This window comes from Callithrix jacchus, chromosome 20, assembly GCF_049354715.1.
Source record: "Callithrix jacchus isolate 240 chromosome 20, calJac240_pri, whole genome shotgun sequence".
In the NCBI taxonomy this organism is placed as follows: domain Eukaryota; kingdom Metazoa; phylum Chordata; class Mammalia; order Primates; family Cebidae; genus Callithrix; species Callithrix jacchus.
In genome coordinates, this window is record NC_133521.1 from 19,732,448 (window position 1) to 19,757,375 (window position 24,928).

The 24,928-nt window shown below is 39.9% G+C and overlaps 1 protein-coding gene across 5 annotated transcripts in view; it reads right to left on the minus strand.

Moving 5' to 3' along the window:
• The window catches only part of CDH8 (cadherin 8), a 394,777-nt gene that overhangs the window by 361,688 nt on the left and 8,161 nt on the right, over positions 1–24,928 (minus strand). For all 5 annotated transcript variants that reach the window (XM_008985982.5, XM_035282357.3, XM_078358200.1 and 2 more), the window contains one exon: positions 16,338–16,788. In XM_008985982.5, the coding sequence (XP_008984230.2) occupies positions 16,338–16,589 (252 nt within the window). In that variant the 5' untranslated portion in view covers positions 16,590–16,788. The remainder of the gene's footprint in view (positions 1–16,337; positions 16,789–24,928) is intronic.

Sequence of the window (24,928 nt, forward strand, 5' to 3'; positions counted from 1 at the left end):
ACAGGATTCAGTCATTTTCAATAGCCATGCTTGCTCTTTCATCAAATTACTGTTCCTCAGAGAATTTGCTTAAGGCAAAAAGGGGTTATTCTCAGTGGCCAAGGTGCACCAGAGAACTGCTCAGGAGAAAGTCACCAAGATGCAGGCTGGAATAGAAAAGATGCAACTGAGAAGCATGTATCTATTTGGAAAGAGGCTCATAAAGTTACAAGGGGCATCAGGGAAGTCAGTGCAGAAAGCTAAGTAAATTACAGATCCCACCTCTGGAGTCTCTGCAATATTGTCCGCCAGCTCAGTTTCCAAGAGTACAGGGAATTGTTACTAAATTATTCAGCATTAACACAATTAGTTCAAGCAACTTGAGGGTGATACAAGTGTTTTGTCTTCTTTTAGTTCCTGTCTATGTGTACAGGATTTTATTTTTCATCCCACTCTTCTTTTTGCTGTTCTGGTGATTCTCACCTTAAGGAGAAGCTAGACAATTGCCCAGTTTTAGCAAAAGAGTCCAGTGAGCTCCCTAACTTCATGCTACAGCTCTGGTGTGGTTAAAAGCTCTGCCCAGTTCAAGCAAAACCAGAATCATTACACTCTGGTCACCTAGCCAATGAGAATTTACTTCCGTCCAAAAGTCTTAATTTTTTAATCTGTGAAATGGAAAATAATAACATATGTAAATATATTTAAAGCACCTAGAAAAATATCTGAAATTTTCAATAAAACCATTTTTCTCTTTTTGCTACTCTTTCTCCATCATTCTTTTCTTATTCATCAGCATAATTATTTTTAATGTATATCTTTAAATGAGAAAGCAAAAAATTCAAGATACTGAGCTAACCCCTATATTTGGAGAATAACCCCCAAATCACAGTGTACTTGGTAGCAGTTCTGCCCAGGCTCAAACTATGCCAGTGTCATCTCTTCTTCTCATAAAATAAATAAATAAAACAAAGGCATGGCAAGCATATACTTCAGGGACATTTTTCTTTTCTCAAGGGATTTACATGTACCTCTGTCCCCAACTAGCAAAGCATATAAAGGTACAAAAATACGTGAGGTGGCTTTGTAATTAGAGAAACATCTCTCATTGTCTGCTCAAATCTTATTAGAACTGTTACATTCTGAGTCATGAGACTATACCTTTTTTTCCTTCCATTATCTCACTTTTCTCATCTGCAAATTGGGGTCACTGCCTAGCACACTGAGCACCAGCCACCTAAGGTACAAATGCAATTCTGTGTTTCCATGGTGACAGGAACAAACTCTGTGATCACCATGCTCATGTTTGACTCCTGGCTTCATCATGTAATCGCTATTTGTCTACCCTGCACCTTCTGGTGGAAATAACTATGCCTTTCAATGACTTTCTCCTGATCTTGTAATGTGTATAATGGTACCTTTATCAGGGGGCTTCTGTGAAGATTGAATAGGCAAACTTTCATATATTGTCAGCCATATAGTAAACACTCAATAGATGCTATCACTTCATTCAAATTGCTTACTTAAAATGCCTTTTTCTCTTGGGGCCGGGTACAAATGGCATGATTGCACCCAGCCCCAAGAGAAAAAGACATTTTAAGCAATTTGAATAAAGTGATAGTATCTATTGAGTGTTTACTATATGGCTGACAATATCTGGTCTATTCCATGGTTACAGAACTTGCTTAATGTGCATTTAGCAATGCAGAAACATTGTAATCCCAGCACTTTGGGCGGCAGAGGCAGGTGGATCAACTAAGGTCGGAAGTTCGAGACTAGCCTGACCCACATGAAGAAACCCCTGTCTTTACTAAAATTACAAAAATAAAAATTAGGTGAGAGTGGTGGTGCATGCCTGTAATCCCAGCTACTCAGGAGGTTGACACAGGAGTAGCGCTTGAACCCAGGAGGCAGAGGTTGTGATGAGCTGAGATCATGCCATTGCACTCCAGCCTGGGCAACAAAAGAAAAATGCTTCCCCCCCCAAAAAAAAATCTTTTTCTCCCCCATCTTAATGTCCCTGGATAATGTTATCAGTTTCCTAGTTTCAACAATATATTCACAGAAAAAAAAAAATCCAACCCAGCTGGGTTTTTCTTAGGAATAGGGAGAAATAGAAATATTCATGTACTGTTTCATTCCCTGCTGTTTCCCAATATTCCTTAGTCCTTCTGATCAGTCTCATTTGGATTCTGCTACTGTCTTCCATGGAAGTCCAGTGACATTTGATACGCTGTAGAGTTCAGAACACATCTGCCTCATTGTGGTAAATACATGCAGAGAAAAGAAAGTAGTCCATAGAACTGAGCAGAGAACAGTTAAGAGTTCTCACCAAGGAATTAAGCTGGGAGTAGGAGCATGGGTGCACACACAGGTGGTTGCTTTCCACCAACATATGTAATGTGGAAGGAGTCCCATCAGCCCACCATGTTCATCACCTACCACAAGGGGTTCAAATAAAATAAGCAGCTGTTTCCTTCCAAAACCTCACCTAGGACTTTTCCAAACACTAGCCCCCATGACCCTTTTAAAAAATTGGGTGGTATTCAAAAGGGGCTCTGGCTGGGTACAGAGAGCAAAAAAGCGTGATCTCACCCATAGATGCATTGATTGATGATTGGCTGATTTCTTAAAAACTAAATACGTATTTCATTTTATAGGCTTTAATGTGCACACGAATTACCTAGGGACAGTGTTAAAACACAGATTCTGATTCAATAAGTCCGGTGTACAAGTGTTGAATGAAATTCCTCATTTCTAACTAGCTCCCATGTGTTGATGCGGGTGGTCTGCAGACCTCACTTTCAGTAATAAAAATGTAGTGTATTACATTACTTCTCCAGGATATAACATCTAAAGGGATTTCTAAACGTATTAAAATCTGAGGTGAGAGAGCCAGTGCTGATGAGAAAACATGTTCACATCTTAACTGAGTATTCCAGTTTTTCATTGTGGACAAGGCTGTGTATCAAAATATTCAGTGACTTAGGGAAAGAAACAAACATGACCAAATTAGGCGAAGGTGTGTGTGAGCATGCAAGTGGGTGAATTTAAGTTAATTATAATGGAAATGATATGTACAGATGGAAAATAGTGAACTATTTTTAAAATACCACTGTCTAGAAAACATTCTTAGCCAGGGCAAAAGAAATTCTGTAAATGCTGTAACACTTTTATCTTTTTTAAATAACATGGTTCCATAAATAACTTTTCTAGGTCATTCTTATCTAGTGAAAAAAATTACAGGCAACCTGTAGGCTGACTATATTACTTGAAGAATCATAGTTGCCAATTAAAAAATCAAATATAAAACCTTCACATCTGGTTAATATCTGGTCTATTCCATCATTACCGAACTTGTTTAATGTGCATTTAGCAATGAAGACTGTAGCTTTCTTTCTCTCTTTTTTCTTTCTCTATTCATAGTTTCATTCAAATGATTACATAAGCCTGGTGTTTTATTAATTGATGAGATTGAGCCTACAATTGGTGTTAAGAAAATAAAATACAGAAAATTAATTTTTAAAACTCATAATCCAACAACCTATATTGCATGAAAAAAGATTGAATATATTGATATATTTCCTTATAAGCTCTCCTGTATTGCTTTGTGGTATAGTTACTAATCTGAATCAATGTCAGAAATTAACTCCTCAATATTTTTAAGATGTGTTACCTGGATATCATGTACTTACTAGATATAATCATGCATTTGGGATATTTTATAATTCTATGTTGTTTTCAACTGGAGAAATCTTCACATCAAAACAGTGAGTAGTGGTTACAGACATGATTTGTATTATCTTTAAATTAACTATTTAAACCAAGAGCATTGGCAATGTGTGTGCATTTATGAGGTTGGAGGTAATAAGAAAAATAACAGTGGAATGACTAAAAGTATTGAATAGGGGTGAGCAGAATAATGGGTACTAATGGCTCATTATTTTTGTAAAAGTTTGAATACATACAACTATATTCACAGTTTGGAGATAGGTACAAAAATGTCTAAATATATTTTTCATGTGCACACACATATCTTAACAATATATGTCAGGAACTCTGTAAAAATCACACGTGTATTTTAACTATTATATTCTATACACATTTTATATCTTGCCTCTGGTGTTTATTAAGTTGCAACCATGCTCTCACGTTATAATTTTTTTTTTTTTTTTTGAGATGGAGTTTTGCTCTTGTTACCCAGGCTGCAGTGCAATGATGTGATCTCGGCTAACCGTAACCTCCGCCTCCTAGGTTCAGGCAATTCTCCTGCCTCAGCCTCCTGAGTAGCTGAGATTATAGGCATGCGACACCATGCCCGGCTAATTTTTTGTATTTTTAGTAGAGATGGGGTTTCACCATGTTGACCAGGATGGTCTTGATCTCTTAACCTCTTGATCCACCCACCTCGGCCTCCCAAAGTGCTGGGATTACAGGCTTGAGCCACCGTGCCCAGCCACATTATAAATCTTAATTTTTTAATTGCTTTATGCTATTCCGTCATGTGAATATGCAGTGAGTCACTTTACAGTCATACGGCATTTATATTTGCTCAATGCTTCCCTATGAACTTCAGCTTCATACTTGTAATAGGAATCAGTACTCTGCACTTGACTATCTTGTTGCTATCTGTTTAAGACACAGAATTATATAATCTGATTGTGTCATTCATAAACATATGACTGCTATTCTTTTGCTTCAAGTGGGAAAAATATCTGCCTTCATGAAGTGATTCTCAAAAAGTGGACAAAATATGCAAGACTCTTCTTAAAAGAAAGCTGGCTGAATTCACTTCTCAGAGCATCTATAAACATAAGCCTGGTCCCTTGGTAATGAATGAGGTGAACAGAGTGACAGTCTGGAGCTACAGGAAAAAAAGGGGTTAAGAGATGATTTGCTATTTTTCTTATGCACACACTCAGCTAAGGGATCCTCCATGTGCATAAGTGTGTACATGGGTAGGTATGCACGTGTGTTTAGGGCTTCTGCTAATGTAAATGACTAATACTATTCTCTTTATTTATATTAGCATCCAAAGTTTCCAACAGCTCTGGGATACCCTTATTTCTAAGTTGGGACATTGGAGAAAAGGCAGCAAACTCTTGTTGTTTGGCCAGATTGAGACACGCGATGCTGACTTGCATTTCTGCCAAATTATTCGTTCACAAGACTCTGTTTGAGTAGGCAGAAGCTTCATGGAACTGAGAGTGAATTGTTCTCACAAGGCCGAAGATACAATTTAGCTGTGAATGCGTAGTCCAGCACTCTTAACATGCAAACAGCCAGCAAAAAAATAATGGCATGTCAAGTGCAATTTTCTCACCAGTCGCAGACACCGTAAACTGTAATATAGTGTAATTATTTGGCATCCCGTGTCCTTCATACTAAGCACCACCCAAACGATTTCCAAGTTTCAGTGAAGAGGGAAGGTTAGAAGGTCAAATTTAAAGAGAGAAAATGAGTCAGTGCCTTAGAGGAAGAGAATTATAAATAGATGTGGCATTACCAGCAAGAGAGTTACATCCAAATAAGGAACAGCTCAGAAGCCCAGGTAGGAGGAATAAAAGGGAGGAAAGAAAGCAGAGAAGTTTATGTAAGAAAGAAGATTTAGTATAAAATAATTCTGACCACCTGCAGAGCCGACTGGGTTTTTTTTTACCCAAAATAAAGCAATACAAGGAATTGAGAATCACAGGACTTACAGAACAAGGACTAAAACAACCTAAGCCAAAAATCCATGTTACACACACACACACACACACACACACACACACACACACTGAGCATCTCTAATCTGAAAATCTGAAATTAAAAATCCTCCCACATCTGAAAGTTTTTGAGCACTGATTTGACACCAAAAGTAGAAAATTCCACACCTGAGAGGATGGATCCAAGATGGCCAATTAGGAGCGGCTCAGGATTCCAGCTCCCAGCAAAAGCGCAGAGGGTGAGTGGACACTGCATTTCCAGATGGATTTTTATTGCCCACAGACCAGGAGATTCCCAGGCGGAGGAGCCCCATGGGTGGCCAGCACAGCTATTTTCGCTGGTGCCCTGTCCTGGTGGTTCTCTGTACAAAATACACAAGACTGGGCGCCGTTTAGCTGGCAATTGGAGCTCCTGGCAGACAGAGTTGCCCATTCAACTGATAAAAAAGGGGACTGAAACAGGGGGCCAGGCCAGGAGATTCCCGGGCAAAAAAGCACCATGAATCTCAGTGTGGCTGTTTCAGCTGGTGCAGATGCAGTGGGTCACCGCAAGGGAAATCACACAGATCCTGGTGCCTTTTCAACACGCGACTAGAACACCCGGGAGACAGTCGACCATTCAACTAAATAAAAAAATTAAAGGGGGTCTGAGGCAGGGAGCCAGGTGATCAGGCTCGGCTGGTCCCACCCCTACAAAAAAACAGCAATCGGAAATGCTCTGGATTGAGAGTTTCACAGCAAGCACAGTTGAACTTGGGATGGTCCAGCTCTGTGGTGGAGGGGTGTCTGCCATTACTGAGGCAGTTTGCCATTACGGAGGCAGTCCACCACTATGATGGTAGTCCACCATTGCCGAGGCAGCCCACTATTTACGAGGCAGCCAGCCATTACAGAGGGAGTCTGCCATTATAGAGGTGGGATGCCATTGCCAAGGCAGTTCTAATTATACCAGTATAAACAGTACCACAGGGAAGTTCACACAGCAGCTGTTCAGAGCCTACAGCAGCTCAGCAAAGCCTCTTCAGGCAGACTGTGACTAGGCTGCCTCCTCATTGGGCAGGGCAGCCCTGAAAAAAGGTTGCAGCACAACAGAAACTCATAAATAAATCCCTAACTCCCCAGGACAGAGCACCTGGGAAAAAAGCGGGGTAGTTATGAGTTCTGCTGCAGCAGACTTAAACGTACCTGCCCAGCAGGTTTGAATGAACAATGGAGCTCACAGCTCAGCACTTGAACTCCTATAAAGGATAGACTGTCTCCTCAAGCAGCTCCCTGACACCCATATATTCAAAGAGTCACCTCATAAAGGAGAGATCAGACTGATATCTGGCAGGTATCCTTCTGGGACAAAGATAGAAGAAGAAGAAACTGGCAGCAACCCTTACTGTTCTGCAGCTGCTGCAGGTGATCCCCAGGCAAGCAGTGCCTGGAGTGGACCTCACAGTCCTACAGCAGAGGGGCATGACTGTTAGAAGGAAAACTAAGAAACAGAAAGAAATAACTTCATCATCAACAAACTGGATGTTCACTCAGAGATGACAGGTGGATAAATCCACAAAGATGGGAAGAAACCAGCACAAAAAGGATGAAAACACCCCAAACCAGAATGCCTCTCCTCCTACAAGGGATCACAACTCCTCACCAGCAAGGGAACAAGGCTGGATGGAGAATGAGTGTGATGAATTGACAGAATCAGACTTCAGAAGGTGGGTAATAAGAAACTTCTCTGAGCTAAAAGAACATGTTCTAATCCAATGCAAAGAAACTAAGAACCTCAAAAAAACATTTGACAAAATGTTAACGAGAACAAACAACTTAGAAAGGAATATAAATGAATTGATGGACCTGAAAAACACAACAAAAGAACTTCGTGAAGCATACACAAGTTTCAACAGCTGCATTGACCAAGCAGAAGAAAGGATATCAGAGGTCAAAGATCAACTCAATGAAATAAAATGAGAAGGCAAGATTAGAGAAAAAAGGGTAAAAAGGAATGAACAAAGTCTACAAGAAATATGGGACTATGTGAAAAGACCTAATCTACGTTTGATAGGTTTAACTGAATGTGACAAAGAGAATGAATCCCAGCTGGAAAATACTCTTCAGGATATTATCCAGGAAAACTTCCCCAACCTTGCAAGGCAGGCCATTATTCAAGTCCAGGAAATACAGAGAACACCACAAAAATATTCCTCAAGAAGAGCAACCCCAAGGCACACAATCATCAGATTCACTAGGGTTGAAATGAGGGAGAAAATGCTAAGGGCAGCCAGAGTGAAAGGTCAGGTTACCCACAAAGGGAAGCCCATCAGACTCACAGCAGATCTCTCAGCAGAAACCCTACAAGCCAGAAGAGAGTGGGGACCAATATTCAACATCCTTAAAGAAAAGAACTTTCAACCCAGAATTTCATATTCAGCCAAACTAAGCTTTATAAGTGAAGGAGAAACAAAATCCTTTACAAACAAGCAAGTACTTAGAGATTTTTCACCCCCAGGCCTGCTTTACAAGAGCTCCTTAAAGAGGCACTAAACATAGAAAGGAAGAGCCAGTACCAGCCACTCCAAAAACATACCAAATGGTAAAGAGTATCAACACAATGAAGAAACTGCATCAACTAACAGGCAAAATAGTCAGCTAGCAACAAAATGGCAGGATCAAATTCATGCATAACAGTATTAACCCTAAATGTAAATGGGCTAAATGCCCCAATCAAAAGACACAGACTGACAAATTGGATAAAAAGCCAAAACCCATTGGTGTGCTGGGAAACTCATCTCACATGCAAGGATACACAAAGGCTCAAAATAAAGGGATGGAGGAAGATTTACCAAGCAAGTGAAAAGTGAAAAAAAAAAAGCAGAAGTTGCAATTCTTGTTGCTGATAAAATAGATTTTAAACCAACAAAGATCAAAAGAGACAAAGAAGAACATTACATAATGGTAAAAGGATCAATGCAACAAGCTAACAATCCTAAATACATATGCACCCAATACAGGAGCACCCAGATACATAAAGCAAGTTCTTAATGACTTACAAAGAGACTTAACTCCCACACAATAATAATGGGAGACTTTAACACCCCATTGTCAATATTAGACAGATTAACAAGACAGAAAATTAACAAGGAGATCCAGGACTTGAACTCAGACCTGGACCAAGCAAACCTGATAGACATTTATTTACAGGACACCCCAAATCCACAGAATATATATTCTTCTCAGCACCACATCAAACCTACTCTAAAATTGACCACATAATTGGAAGTAAATCACTCCTCAACAAATGCAAAAAATGGAAATCGTAACCAACAGTCTTTCAGACCACAGTGCAATGAAGTTAGAACTCAGAATTGAGACACTAACTCAGAACCGCACAACTTCATGGAAACTGAACAACTGGCTCTTGAATGGTAACTGGATAAACAATGAAATGAAGGCAGAAATAAAGATCTTCTTCAAAACCAATGAGAACAAAGACACAACATGCCAGAATCTCTGGGACACATTTAAAGCAGTATCTAGAGGAAAATATATAGCAATAAATACCCACATGAGAAGAAAGGAAAGATCTAAAATCGACACCCTATCAGCAAAATTGAAAGAGCTAGAGGAGCAAGATCAAAAAAACTCAAAACCTAGCAGAAGACAAGAAATAACTAAGATCAGAGCAGAACTGAAGGAGATAGAGACACATACACACAAAAAATAAACCCTTCAAAAAATCAATAAATCCAGGAGCTGGTTTTTCAAAAAGATCAACAAAATAGCCAGACTACTAGCCAGATTAATAGACACTTTACAAAGAAGACATACATGAGAAAAACAAACATCTGAAAAAATGCTCATCATCACCGGTCATTAGAGAAATGCAAATCAAAACTACATTGAGATACCATCTCATGCCAGTTAGAATGGTGATCATTAAAATATCTAGAGACTACAGATGCTGGAGAGGATGTGGAGAAATAAGAACACTTTTACACTGTTGATGGGAATGTAAATTAGTTCAACCATTGTGGAAAACAGTGTGGTGATTACTCAAGGACCTAGAAATAGAAATTCCATTTGACCCAGCAATCCCATTACTGGGTATATATCCAAAGGACTATAAATCATTCTACTATAAGAACACATGCACATGAATGTTCATTGCAGCACTGTTTACAATAGCAAAGACCTGGAACCAACCCAAATGTGACTGGACAGGAAAAATGTGGAACATACACACCATGGAATATTATGCAACCATCAAAAACGATGAGTTTGTGTCCTTTGTAGGGACATGGATGAACCTGGAGACCATCATTCTCAGCAAACTGACACAAGAACAGAAAATCAAACACCGCATGTTCTCACTCATATGTGGGTGTTGAACAATAAGAATACATGGACACAGGGAGGGGAGCATCACACATTGGGGTCTGTTGGGGGGAAATGGGGGAGGGACAGTTGTGGGTGGGGAGTTGGAGAGAGACAGCATGGGGAGAAATGCCAGATATAGGTGATATAGAGGAAGGCAGGAAATCACACTGCCATGTGTGTACCTATGCAACAATTTTGCATGTTCTTCACATGTACCCCCAAACCTAAAATGCAATTAAAAAAAAAGAAACAAAAAAAAATAAAATTCCACACCTGACTTCATGTGATGGGTCACAGTCAAAGCTTCGTTACATAAAAATGTTATTTTTAAAATGATAGAAAATGTATCTCAGGCTATGTATATAAGGTAATATGAAACATAAATCAATTTCATGTTTAGACTTGGCACCATTCTCCGAGTCGTCTCAATATATGTGCAAATATTCCAAAATCTGAAAATATTTCAAATCTGGACCACTTTTGGTCCCAAGGATTTTGTAAAAAGGATATTCAATGAGGATGTGGGGTGTGTGTGGGTGTGTGTGTGTGCATATTCCTGTTCCATAGGGGTTGTATCTTGTATCTTAAATATATAATATATTAATCCCATACACTCAGAAGAGAGGAAATTACACTTAACAGAAGTGACTTTTTTCCCCAATTACTTTGTAGTAGAACTGAAAGAGAAAGAAGCTGGATGTCCAAGAGATCCTTGTTTATCTTTCTAACTTGACATAAGAGACTTTAACCCTAGTTCTCTGTCTTTCAGTGCAATGGACTGAATGTTTATGACCTTCACATGTTGAAGTTCTAATCTTCAGTTTGATGGTATTAAGAGGCGGGTCTCTTGAAAAGTAACTTGGTCACGAGGGTGGGGCCCTCATGAAGGGGACTACAGCCCATCTAAAAGAAGACCCAGAAAGCTTCCTTGCCCTCTTTCTGCCAATGTGAGAATACAAGAAGATTGCAGATTACAACCTGGAAAAGGGCCCTCACCAGAACCAACCATCTGGCACCCTGCTCTTAAGGACCAGCAACCACCAGAATTGAGGGAAATAAATTTCTGTTTATAAGCCACCCAGTGTATGTTAACTTGTTATACAGCCAGAACTGACCAGGACACACTCAGTTACCCCAACCCTCTCTTAGCTCTGTAAATAGCCTTGAACGTGCTATTTCCTCTATTGAAAATGTTCTTTTTCTCTTTATTCCTGCACCGTGGTTCAGCAGGTTAACGCATATCAGCTTCCAGGTTATTTCCTTTGGGAAGATTCCATCCTCACATAGAATAAGGCAGGGTCCTCTGTATATGCTTCAATAGAACCTCATTTCTTCACTTCAGAGTACTTATTTCAGTTTTCTTGTGATGTTTCTTCATGTGATTATCTGTTTTAATGTCTGTCTCCCTCTAGTAGTTCATTGTCTCCATGCAGAAGGCATAGATAGATCTGTGTTTGATCAGAGCTGAGAAGCTACTGGCAATGGAATACTCTGCAGATAGTAGGTGCTTAGTAAATATTTGTGGCATGGCTGTATCAGTCACCATCCTGACTCACAGCCAAAGGTTCTTATAATGACCCTCAGCTGTCTACCATGAAGAATCTATGCACATTTTACCACAGGATGATATTTTTGTGTTGTTTGCCAGATTTATCAAAAACTACCACAGGTTTTCTCCCTCTTTTCTAAGACCGGAACAAATCAGCATATTTGGGTTAGCCATCCCATGAGCCACTTTTTTCTCTGTTAAAATTTCTAAAGAAAATCAGCCGTGAGGTACACAGAGATGTGACATACTCTGTGTTTATGTGTTTATGAACAGACTCTGCTCTGCCTTGGTCCACAGAGAACTGCAGGCAGGAATGGAGTCTGTTTGGCTGGTATTTTCTTTTCAGAATTCCAGACAAAAGCTTTCTGCTCCAGTTTGTACTATAAGCATAAACACAAAAGTCTGAAGATAGTTGGAATACAATGTGTTGCTTTATGACAGTGGTAAGTAAGGAAGACAGTCTCCATAGGGGTAATCTTGCAGCCTTTGAAAGGGAGGTGCTTAAACCAGTTAACTTTTTCTTCATGCCCATACCTCAGAGAAAGACTTTCAAAATCAATACAAAGAAAAAAAATTAACTACCCAGTTGGTCAATAAAATACCCATATGAAAGAGAGGACATGAAAACCCCTTTATTGAGAAATCCATTGAGCTTATATGACTATTATAAATTCTTCCATTATATAAGTAAATTTATTCTTTTTTTTTCATGAAAAATATTTACTGGGAAGTTCCTATAGGAAGGCAGGGTTCTAGGTTCTGGGGCTACAGAGTAAAGACCAAAGGACTCAAAATTTCTCTGTGGAACTTGCATCCTAGAAGAGACAAATAATAAACATGATAAGGTATAGAGTGTGTTAGATAATGATCAGCAGGAAGAAACAAAAATCAAACCTAGGCAAATGGTGTGATGTATTAAAGGAGGAACAATTACATTTTAGAAGAACTGACAAGGAAAGCCTCTCTAAGAATATGACTTCCAGGCCAGGCATGGTGGTTGATACCTGTAATCTCAGCACTTTGGGAAGCCAAGGCGGGAGAACTGCTTGATCCCAGGAGTTCAAGATCAGTCTGGGAAACACAGGAGACCCCATCTCTACAAAAGATTTAAACCAAAATAGCCAGGTGTGGTGGTGCATGACTGTAGTCCCAGTTATTAAGGAGGGACTATTCACTTGTGCCTGCGAGGTCGAGGTTGCAGTGAGCTGTGAACACAACACTGCACTCAAACCTGAGTGACAGAGCAAGACCCTATCTCAAAGAGAAACCAATATATATGACCACTGACTTCATTCCATTTCAACAGAAAATATAAAGACCTATGTTGCTTCGGACCAAGGGAAGCATCTTACTCTCAGTCATTTTACTCTCTCCCTCATGACTTTGCATAAATCTCTCTATCTTGCTGGGAGACTTCACTTCCTACCCCACACCCCTAGGCCAGTGACTCTTCAAGACACATAGAAACATCATCTCCACACCATAAAACACGTACCAGTGAAGAGGCCCTTCTTTGGGCTCCCAGAGTCTTGTTGTGCACCTAGTGAAGTAATTGTTAATTTGTCTGCCACTCCAACTACAAACACACACACACACACACATACATTTAAGAATGTAATTACAACTACAATTACTATATAGCAGGTACTATGCTTCTATTATTTTCTTTACTCTTACAAATTCTTATTTATCATATTTGTATAATCCTTGAAAACTTCAGTAACCTTTCAGGGTTAACATTCAGAAAGTGTCCAAGCCCATATTCAAACCTTGAGAGAGTACATCTCTAATGCTAAGGCTCTTTCTCAGCATCCAACTGCCTACTAAAAACAGATGATGGATGCTGTAAGGTTGTATGTGAAGCACTGAAGAACCAATCACTCAAAAACTAGCTCTGCCCTTGAGCATGAACTCAGCCTGCTAGGTCAGAGGCCCCACCATGGTGACTCACAGGAGGGCCTTTCAAAGAGCAGGTGTGCTTGTAAGTAAGAAATGCTTCTCAGCCAGTTCCTAGGGAGAAGCTGGGAGGTGAAGTGGTTTAAAGAGTCGGATGCGGAAGAGTGTGCATAGAGATAAAACACTGTAAAGCACCGGTGGGCACCCCGATACGGATCATCCCGGCACTCAGCCTGACTCTTAATCTGAAGCAGTCACCTGAAATGTATTTTTAGCTACGCTACAAACCAAGATCCTCCAAGGCTACGCTGTCATAATTCAGGAGCATTTTTCTTTAAAGGGAAATAAGTATGGTGGGAAATGTTTGCAGAAAAGTTTCCAGAAAATAAACTCTGACTTAACAATTGTTTGGGAATTGGTCATGGTAGGAAGCCATGAAAAGGCTAGATAAAAACCATCACTAAGACTCAAAAGCATTTTGGCTATTTCAAAATCCTTGGGTTCACCGGCAACATTTATGTACGTCAGAGAAGCATGAAAGTCTCAGGTATCACTAAGTCACAAGAAGATGCTGAATGCCTGGCTGTTTACCTCTATCTTTATTACTTCATGTAAGGAATGGAGGTGAAATCAGTTATCGGATTCTAAGTCCAAAGCAACCCCATGTTAATTACCTTTTCCACCCAGATCAAAATGAAATGTTCTCCTGCTCATTTGTTTTGATTTGTTCATTTGTTTTGCATGTTTTCTTATTCACATTAGGCAAGACACAGAGTGACATACCTTCATAAAGAGTTAACTAAGAAGAGCAAGAAGGCGTCCATTATATAAATATGCATGTATTCACATAATTTCATATGGCATGAAAATGTCTTGCCTTAGGGCTGATTAAAGAAGTTTTGAATATCCAGAAGAAGGCATTTAAAGGCTTTACATTCTATACTCAATACCTCTTAAGTGTAAATTGCAGTTTATGCTCCAGTTAGCTAGTTATTAATATGCAATAAAGCATAGTGGGTGAAATTGCGGCCAATTGGAATTTCCAACGGGATTCAAACTCAGGATGGTAATTTACCAGCTCTGTGATCTTGGTTGGGTTTACTAATCCATCTAAACTTCAGTTTTGCACCTACAGAAATGATACAATAATGCTGGTAAATAATCCCATATCCAGAACCCACAGGGCCAGATGTATTTTGGAATTGAAAACTTTTCATACTTTAGAAACATTATTAAGGTATATAAACTATTGGTAAGTAGCACCCTCAGCAGGGTCTGGGGCAGCACCCTGTAGTCAACCACATTAACATTTTTGCAGCAAAATCTATGAATAGTCACAACTACAGGATGCATTACGACTATAAATAGCCTCAAGTCGGTTCTACTACCTGAGTTTGTATCAAGGATACAAAAAATATATATATTTCTGACATTTTTATATTTTGAACTTATGACAAGGGGAGTACAGACCTCTTTAACACATACATTTGTATGCATACATGCAAATAAACACACATAGGCATATATTGAAGGGGGGGTTATTGTGAGAATAAAAAAGATTGGTGCCCACAAGCTGCTTTTATAATAGTGTTCAACACATAATAAACACTCCGTATTGGCCAAAATGTAAGTTCCTGAAAGGCAGAGATCATTGTTTTGTTCATTGACATGCCTCCCATGCCTAACAGAGCGTCTGGCACACAGGAAAGGCTCAATAAATATCCATGTAATGATTCATGGTATCGCCTCATGCAGGCTTTCTTCATCCAAGTAGAACCATATGAAATGAGAAACATAATCCTTGGGGAAGCTCAATTTGTTTTACAAGACAATAGGGTAAAAGCAGAATGCAATCAGAAGTTCCCAGTGAAACACAAAGAGTTAACTCAAGTCCTGAAGACCAATATTTAATTCCCCTTCTACTTTTCTTTTAAATCATGGCATTTGGAAAGTGAATAACATTGGCCTGATTCACTTCTGAAACTGACTTATCAAGAAAATTAGTCATTGGCAGGCTCGTAATTGCAATTATACCTACATAATGCTGTGCATCAAAATTAAAAGGAGCTTATGAACACTTCTGAGGAATAAACATACATAGTCTCCAATAACCCACAGTATTATTTTGGAAAACAAGCAGCCCATGTCTACACACAAAAAAATTGTCTAACCTGCCAACAACAACAAAACAAATGTAAGTCCAGTCTAACACACACACACACACACACCACACACACACACCCTCCACTAAATCAAAATTTTGATTCTGTACATTTGATTTTGTCTGACAGTGAATGAGTTAGTTTTCTATTGCAAAGGTTTTCAAATAGTACAATGCACAGTTGAGCATTTGCTCTAAGAACTTCCCTTTCTCCGTCTTAGGTTAATTATTGAAAAAAACAGATGATAAAACAAAAAAGATAAATATCTACCTGCAATTATACATATCTACATGGCCTTAAAACAAAATACACTCTTAATCATTGAAGTGGTAGGAATTCGGACTGAGAAAAGATGCCTATCTCTTCCAAGTACTAGAAACCAGAGAATGAGAAATGCGAATGAGAAAGAAAGAAAATGTTATTTGTTTATGCATTAATAAGCAGTGTTATATTTTATTGATAGGCAGGTGGAAGAGATGGAAGGACAAGCTTTCCCTAGAAGACCATTTAAAACTGTTACCTCGGGATTAATCGTATTCCTAACAGAACGACAGGTAAACTCACTAACCATCTGGCCTGAAGAATTTACAGCTGTGTGGCCACAACTAAAAAAAGTCTGGTATTAAACATCTTAAGACCACTAACAGACCCTGAAATTGAGATCTTAAAAACAAAGCTTACCCGGCCAACAAGAATTGGTTCAGGTCCAGAAAACTCTTCCAGCACAAACATTTGATTCCAAACCCAGCCTCTTTTGGAGCGGTTCAAAATTCGCTGTTCTTCACCCAGACTGCTAAGTTCCAAAGGGGATCCACTCGTTAAAACTTGAGACTGATTCATCGGAGCCATGTAAATGCAAGAAGGAAAAGTAATCCATAATATTATTAATGGAGTCCAGAGATCCAAGAGCATTTCCGCTAGCCGTTCTGGCATGGTCCCACCAGTTAAGCAAATCACCACGAAAATGAGACAATTATTTTTTTTGTCTTCGGTCTGTAGCCATCCAATTCATCATGCAGTGCGGAGCATTTACTTACAGCTCTGCCACGTGTCTATAGCACGGGAAACAGACATCATCTAAGCGGCTTTTCTAAGACCACAATCCATTGGCTTTTCTTTTCATTGAAATTTCCTGCAAAAACAAGGAGGAAGAAAGGTAAGGGTCTACTCAAACAGTTTTAAAACAAAATCACTGCTTTTCCAAAGCACCTAAAGTGAACAATAGTAGGCACTTCTCAAAGTCTTAGTAAGCCAGTAAGTCCTTTCATTGTTAAGCTTTATTTGGATTTCAGTTTTCATTCACAGCTATGTGGCCTATCAGAAATTGTTCTGCATAATAGAAGTTCCCTTTTTCCTCCTTGCTTCTTTCTCTCACATATCTCTCTCTTCCTTCCTGATTTCCTTATCCTCTTTCCACCCCTTTCTCTCTTTCTTCCATTCTTTTTTGTTTTAACACTTCGCTGGGGTGTATGCTAACACCGTCCACTTGTCAAACAGACTATAGGTCTTTTACTTTTTCTTTCCTTTTTTTTTTTAACCTGTTTAAAGACACATTTTGGTTCCTTTTATGCTGAATGCTGTGAAGTAAATAGCTTTGAATTAACAACATTAAAAAAAAATACAAATGAGAATGGGAGGGGAATTTACCCCCATTTTTACAATCTTAGTTTCCAGGACTCATCAGAAGGGATTGCCCAGTTCAGGGTGCAGAACGCAATTCTCTGCCAGAAAGCTAATAATGAATGAATAAAATTAGATTGCTCCCAGAGATAAATTATGTAATGTCCAACTTGTTTGCTATAATCAGGACAGTATCAGGGTCCCCATTCAAAACATACAGTTAAACAGGAGATTTAAATTAGAGAAAGCTCCTTTGGGAATAAAATATTGTTTTAAAAAATGTAACATTCAACTGAAGAGATTCAGAAAGACATGGACACAAAAAAATCCCCATTACCTGAGGTGTCAGATACATTTTTGCTTACCTTCAGCATGGCAAATGTGTTTCTTCCCTCACCAAAAATATATATATATATTTTTTTTTTCTTTTTTTTTTAAAAACAAATAACATTCACTGCAGATCCAAGAGAGAAGCTTTGCTGAATTAGACTAAACGGGAAAATAATTCCTCAGGACACCATCGGGGACAGTGTGGCTCAGGGAATTCATAATAGGAGAGGGAACCTCTCACCTCTAGGTCTCTGTTTCCATTCTGGCTCAGAATAAGAAAGCTAGAAAGTTATTAACATTAGCTGGGCTGGTGAGTGGCCTTAGTGAAACCAGATGAAAGGGGCAGACCTAGACTGCACTGCAAATACAGGCAGAATCTGATCTAACAAGATGGCCAGTGGAATCTCCCTGCTTGTCATTCTTCGCCTGGGCTCAGCTCAATCACTGAGACTCTATAATTCAAAAGGGCTCAACCCTGATGAGTGCATAGAGGAGCCATGGCACGCAGCAGTTGCTTTTGAAATGGAAGAAAAGAAAACATTTTTCAATAGGGAGCCAATGCAGAGAAAACGGATTCCAGAACAACATCCTCTCCTTTTTCTGGAATTGCAACAAGTCTTCCCCTTAAAACAGTTTTCCCTTAAGGCTTTCTCTTATCCCAGTTTGTGAGCAGACTTTGGCAGGCTTCAAAACTTAAACTAAACAAAATTCAAAAAGTCCCCATAAAGAAATCCCCAAATCTTTGTAACTTTCTGAATGGTAAAGCCATTTACTACGGTAACAGCATTTACAGCACACCCATGATGTGCTCTTTCTAGACCTGCGGGAGAAGGTGGTGCTGAAGGGGACTTGTGCAGGCTGAGGACTGTCTGTTCTAGAAACAGATACACCTGGCTTTGGATCCCAGCTCACTCTACTTGCTGTCTCTGTAATGATGGACAAGGGATTCAAGTTTTCTGAGCTTCAGTCTTTTCTTCTGCAAAGTGGCACTACTAGCAATCCCTACCTAACGGGTCAGTTGTGTGGTTCAGAAATAAGACATATGTAAACCAGCCAGATGGTGGGAAATACTCAGTAAACTGGAATTCGTATGGTTATCCTGGGTCAGATGTGTGGTGATGACAGGATTCCTGCCACGGAAAGACTTTGAGAAAAGACAAATGAATGAGCAGAGTGAAGCTATGTGACCTCTGCAGTAAAAGTTGGCAAGGTATGAGGGTGTCACAAAGGTGCTCAAAGACTTTCCCTATGGTGGAGGATGAGGATAGTGCTAGCGGGGAAAGGCCATTTTACACACATGGTGAGATCCATGATAGTCATAGAGCCTCAGCCTAAACACTTCTCAGAGAAATGGGACTTGTTCTTTCCAGTTCTCACCTACTCCATGATAGATCATACTTGAATGTGCAAAAGCCATGTATGCTGTTCTTCAAAGGCATACGTTGTGTTTGTTGCTTTGTTTACTCAGGCTCAGAGTTATGGGCCAAAGTGATCCTCCTGACGCAGCCTCCAGAGTAGCTGGGACTACAGGAGTGTACCACCCCATGCCTGGCTAATTTTACTATTACTATTATTTTTAGAAATGGAGGGGGTTGATCTTGAACTCTTCGCCTCAAGGGATCTTACCACTCCAGCCTCCCAAACAGCTGGGATTACAGCATGAACCACGGTACCTGGTTGGCCTGAGTTCTATGGCAGCAGAACAATAAGATTGTTGTGAGAGTGACCTCTAGTGTCAGCTGCTTGGGGTTTGAATTCTAATTCGTATACTGATCATTTGTGTAACAGTGGAAGGAGAGAGAATTAATAATGATAACAATGAAACAATGATAATAATACAGACCAGGCAAGTTTGTTTTGAGGACTAAAGAAGATACACTTGGTAAGTCAGTTAGGATAGGCTAGCATGCACAGTTCTTTAAAATTTTGCCAAACACTCTGCAAGTATATTCTGACATCTGCTTTGTTGCTAATGATTCTGGGATAAGAAAATTTCATATCACTTTAAATTCATAATAGACACTTTCATGGAAATCACCAAGCGGCACTGAGGATGGACTGCGGCATGTTGGATGGACTGTGGCATAGACTGCAGTGAGTTCCCCCTATCTGGACTCACCAGAACAAGATTAAAAATGATAATAGACCCTGGGCCAATGTTATACAATGGCATAGCTTGACTAGTCAGAATGAGTAGGTTAACTAAAAAGGGGCTATGTGTGTAGTCATAAATAGTATCCACCAACACAGTATCTTACTGTTAGATAAAGCTTATAATACCTTGCCTTGTTGTGTTCAAAACTGAGGCAGAGATTAATTAATTTACTAAAGAAACACCTGTAAGTAAAGAAAGAAGAAAGAACCACTATTTGAACTTATATGTAACTTCAAAATTCTTTCTGCACAAGACGTTTTCTCTCATTATAGAAATATTTAATGACCATAGACTGTATGTCAGGTATTGGGGGAGAGAAAGGCAAATGGTTCAGAACTCTTGTCTTCAGGAAGCAAAGAATCTATTTCACAAAGATGAGGAAATACATAATCAATTCACTGAAACGTAGTCTTAGAAGGTTTAAAAGAAATACAGAGTGAAGTGTAAGCCACTCATCTTGGCAGCATTAAAGAAGTCTTCCTAGATGGGATGCCATTTAAATGTTGAAACAGAATTAACCAACTCAGAAGGGAGTATAAGTGAAAGAACATTTTGGTCAGCCAATGGATAGGAACAAGACCACCAACTAATCTAGAATCTCTAAATGAATCAGCATCTAAGGTAATTTTCAAATTATTATTTCCAGGTTCACCCAGTCCACAGTCACTCCATCATTTTCCCACCCATCAAATTCATAGTAATGGTGGTCTCTACAGAGTACATGTCAACTAGGTAGCCCTCTCCTCTGCCAGTTCTTTGTGAGGAGAAGAGCATGATTGGTTTCTCCAAAGGTCTAGCCACACCACAAAAAGGCAACTGATAGTTGCCTCTGAGTGCTATTCCCATGCAACTTCTCGATCTTCAGGTTTTTTTCTTTTTTAAGGGGGACATGATTTTATTAGAAAAATAAAAAAACAACTGAGGTGATGGCTTGGTCTCCAGCAGATGCCTTGGTGGATAAGGCTGCTTTTGGCTGCACTGGCATTCTCCTGCTCCTGCTGCCACGCAGGGTCCAACTCAGAACAGCACCATAGCCTCATGGTCTCACCAGCTGCTGTGGATGCCACTGTGGCCCCATCTGGGCTCATGGTCAGACTCAGGACCCGGGATGTGTGACCTTTCAGTTCAGCCACCTTGGCCGTGGTTGGGTACTTCCAAATAACGAGCTGTGTTCTGTGAAAAGCCATGGACTGAGATGAGCTCCTTGTAGTGGGGAGATAAGAAAATGGAGCAGACCTGGGAATGGACATCCACAGCACAACAGGCCCCAGAGCACACATTCCAGATGCGAATGTATTGATCACTGGTGCCTCCTCCTGCTGCCAGGACATTGGACTGTCAGGGACACCATGCTACAACCTTGACAACCCTTGATGCTGGGTGAATGTTTGCAGAGGAACCCAGACACCCTCTCCAGGAGCACTAGGCCACACATTGACCAAGGTATCATTGCCACCACTGGCCAAATGTCATCCATCTGGGGCCGAGTGCCGCCCACACACTTCCTGGCTGTGGCCACTCAGTGTGCCTACTTGGTGTTCTGCTACCTGAACATCATGGTGGTGGATGTGGCCAGAACATGAACCACTGGATGGGATATAGCTGTTCCAACTAAGAGATGGCCAATTCCCAAGACCTGGGGAGAAATTAGCCCAACTCAGGGGAATCCCTTCATCCACATAGGTCATTCCCATCACATCACCTGTAGGAGGCTTCTAGAGACTGAAAAACTTACATGCCATCTCTAAGATTTTGCCAGATTCTTAAACCATCTGTATTATTACTTTAAATTTTATTGAAACAGGCTCCATTTTTGAAATGTTTATTTTAAATGGCAGGCTAATATTACTTGACATAATGGAATATAACTTTAAAATTACAAGGTCAATAGTGAACACTTAGAAAGTACCCAGGTAATATTAAATCATAAAGAACTACACATACACACATATAAACATATAGATTCATATCTACTCTTCAATATAACTTTATAATATTATTATTACCTGGTTATCGCCATTCTCATTGTAGATATAATTAAAGTACAGAGAGATTAGTATTTTAAGTAATGTTTTATTTTTACTAAACTAGACACTGTTAAAAGCCTGAGGTCATCTCAGTATTTGCTAAAAAGAAAGACTAGTGATAGTTAGAGGCAGGCTGGTTAATATTTAATAAGTGGCCCTTTGAAAGAAAAAATTCTGATTTGCAATGTTTTCTGATTTCCATGGTATAAATACTTCCACCATGACCAATTTTAAGCTTCCAATTGACCATTAACCAGCTTTGAAAATTACTGAAAATTTAACCATCCGCTCTGTTAAAGCCCAGTAAAAAGCCAATGTTAGCACACCTGTAGTGGGGTGCTTCTCAAATATTAATAGGTATTCAAATTACCTAGAAATCTTGTTTAAATGCAGATTATAATTCACTTAGGCTAGAATGGGACTTGAGAGTCTGCATTTCTTATAACTTTCTGGCAGTGCTGATGCTGCTTACTGATTTGAAAACCATACTTTGCAAAGCAAGTAGTTTTTTTTTTTTTTTTTTTGAGCTGGAGTTTCACTCTTGTTACCCAGACTGGAGTTCAATGGCGCGATCTCGGCTCACCGCAACCTCCGCCTCCTGGGTTCAGGCAATTCTCCTGCCTCAGCCTCCTGAGTAGCTGGGATTACAGGCACCCACCACCATGCCCAGCTAATTTTTTTTGTATTTTTAGTAGAGACGGGGTTTCACCATGTTGACCAGGATGGTCTCGATCTCTTGACCTCGTAATCCACCCACCTTAGCCTCCCAAAGTGCTGGGATTACAGGCGTGAGCCACCACGCCCAGCCTAGCAAGTAGGTCTAAAGAAGACCAGCTCCCAGCTCAGACCTCCTCGAGATGACCCAAAGGACTCAATGGTGTGGTGAAAGAGTCACTTCCTCCCTCATGTCATTTAATGTCATGCCATGAACTACTTACCACCACTTTGGACTGAACACATAGATTTGGGAAACCCCTGAACTAGGGTGTGTGAATATATGGAATTTTATACAATGTCACAATACTTTCCTCTCCCCCCACACCTATTTTATGAGAGGCACTGGGAAATTTGATGCGCTAACTGTTGTGTCGACATGCACATGCATGCTATCAGGGAGTGTTGCGACTTGGTCTTCAAGGCGATCCTGCCAATTAAGAGAGAAATCGGACTCTGCTGTGACATTTAGAACCACACCATTTGTATGCTTGTACCACTGCCGTGGGCAGACTAACACTGTCCTCGTAGAACATCAGAGAATGGCTTTGTAGAAACTTTTGAGATGTAACTGAATCTTATGTCAATGTTATCAGTATTAATAAATATTGTGAATAGTAGCTGCATACACAAATTGCTTAACTTTGTGCAAGGAAGAAGAAATTGAGCAAGGTTGTCAAGCTGGGGTTAAAAAAAATCAATTTATTTTTACATTTTTCAACCACCGTATGTATGTCTGACCAAGCAATCCACTTTATTATAATGCTGTTGCATTGATTTACATCCAGATAGTGAGATGAAGAGATTTTACAGTCTCTCTGAAATTCTTTTTTTTTTGAGACGGAGTTTCGCTCTTGTTTTGTTACCCTGGCTGGAGCCCAATGGCACTATCTCGGCTCACCGCAACCTCCGCCTCCTGGGTTCAGGCAATTCTCCTGCCTCAGCCTCCTGAGTAGCTGGGATTACAGGCACGTACCACCGTGCCCAGCTAATTTTTTGTATTTTTAGTAGAGACGGGGTTTCACCAGGTTGACCAGGATGGTCTTGATCTCTTGACCTCGTGATCCACCCGCCTTGGCCTCCCAAAGTGCTGGGATTACAGGCGTGAGCCTCCGTGCCCGGCCTCACTGGAATTCTTAAATATAAGAAAGTCTTTAGAATTCCCTCATATGAAGATATCTTTTCGTGGGTAAAATACTTAGAATCTGACTTTTCATTCATACTTACATTTCAGAGATAGTTTTAATTACAGCCTGGATTTCACTCTGCTGATTCCAGCATTATTTTAAGGTGAACTAAGTCAATTCTCAGATACAAGTCATTACGCAAAAACATATTACACCATCCATTTTATAAATAACATGGATTAAAGTTCAAAATGATGAGCAACATGCTGATAGGTGAAGTCTAAAACAAAAACATGCTTTTATAGACACTTCAGGATTCAATCCAGCAGATTATTGTGGTTGACGGGAAACTATGCTTTTATTATCCACGAGGCTTAGCGGCCACAATATTTCTTGAAAGCAAAAATGACACAGAGGACCAGTGAATTTCTATTAAAAATGTTTCTGACCTTGAATTTAGAGCCATTAGCAGCCTGCTTCAAAACAGGTAAATGCACATTGAATTCAAAGTGGTATTTCACGAAAGCAGGGGATGGCCATTCAGTGTGTGACCCAGAGCAATTCACGCCAAGCCCTGGCTGACTGGGGCTGAGCAGGCAGAATACGCCTTTGGATTTTTGAGAGGAAATACAGTTGTATGTATTCAAGTATAAACAACACAAGAAGATCACCTTTCTAGAGCTTTCGTATTTCTCTAACCAGATTCTCTTAGCAGAAATGTATTCTGAAATTGTTTATGTACACACACACATACACACATGTATTATTTTGTGTATCCTTCACTCTGCCACAACCCTTCTGGCTATCCTTCTTTGGTATCAGACCACAAATTTATCCAGATGTCAATCTGTGCAAAAGCATATTGTTTGCTTGTTTTACCATCCAGAATAATACCTGTCAAATCCACCTTTGTTTTTTTTTTTTTTTTGAGACAGAGTTTCACTCTTGTTGCCTAGGCTGCAGTGCAATGGTGATCTTGGCTCACTGTAACCTCTGCCTCCCAGGTTCAAGCCATTCTCCTGCCTCAGCCTTCCAAGGAGCTGGGATTACAGGTGCCCACCACAATTTCTGGCTAATTTTTTGTATTTTTAGTAGAAACTGGTTTCACCATGTTGGCCAGGCTGGTCTCGAACTCCAGATCTCAGGCAACCCACCCATTTTGGCCTCTCAAAGTGCTGGGATTACAGGCATGAGCCACTGCACCTGGCCTCAAATACACTTTTTGCTCTGTTGTTGTCACGCTACTCTTCTCTACCTGAAGTTTTTGTTTTCTGTAAGTTCTATAGTTGATGGTTTCCT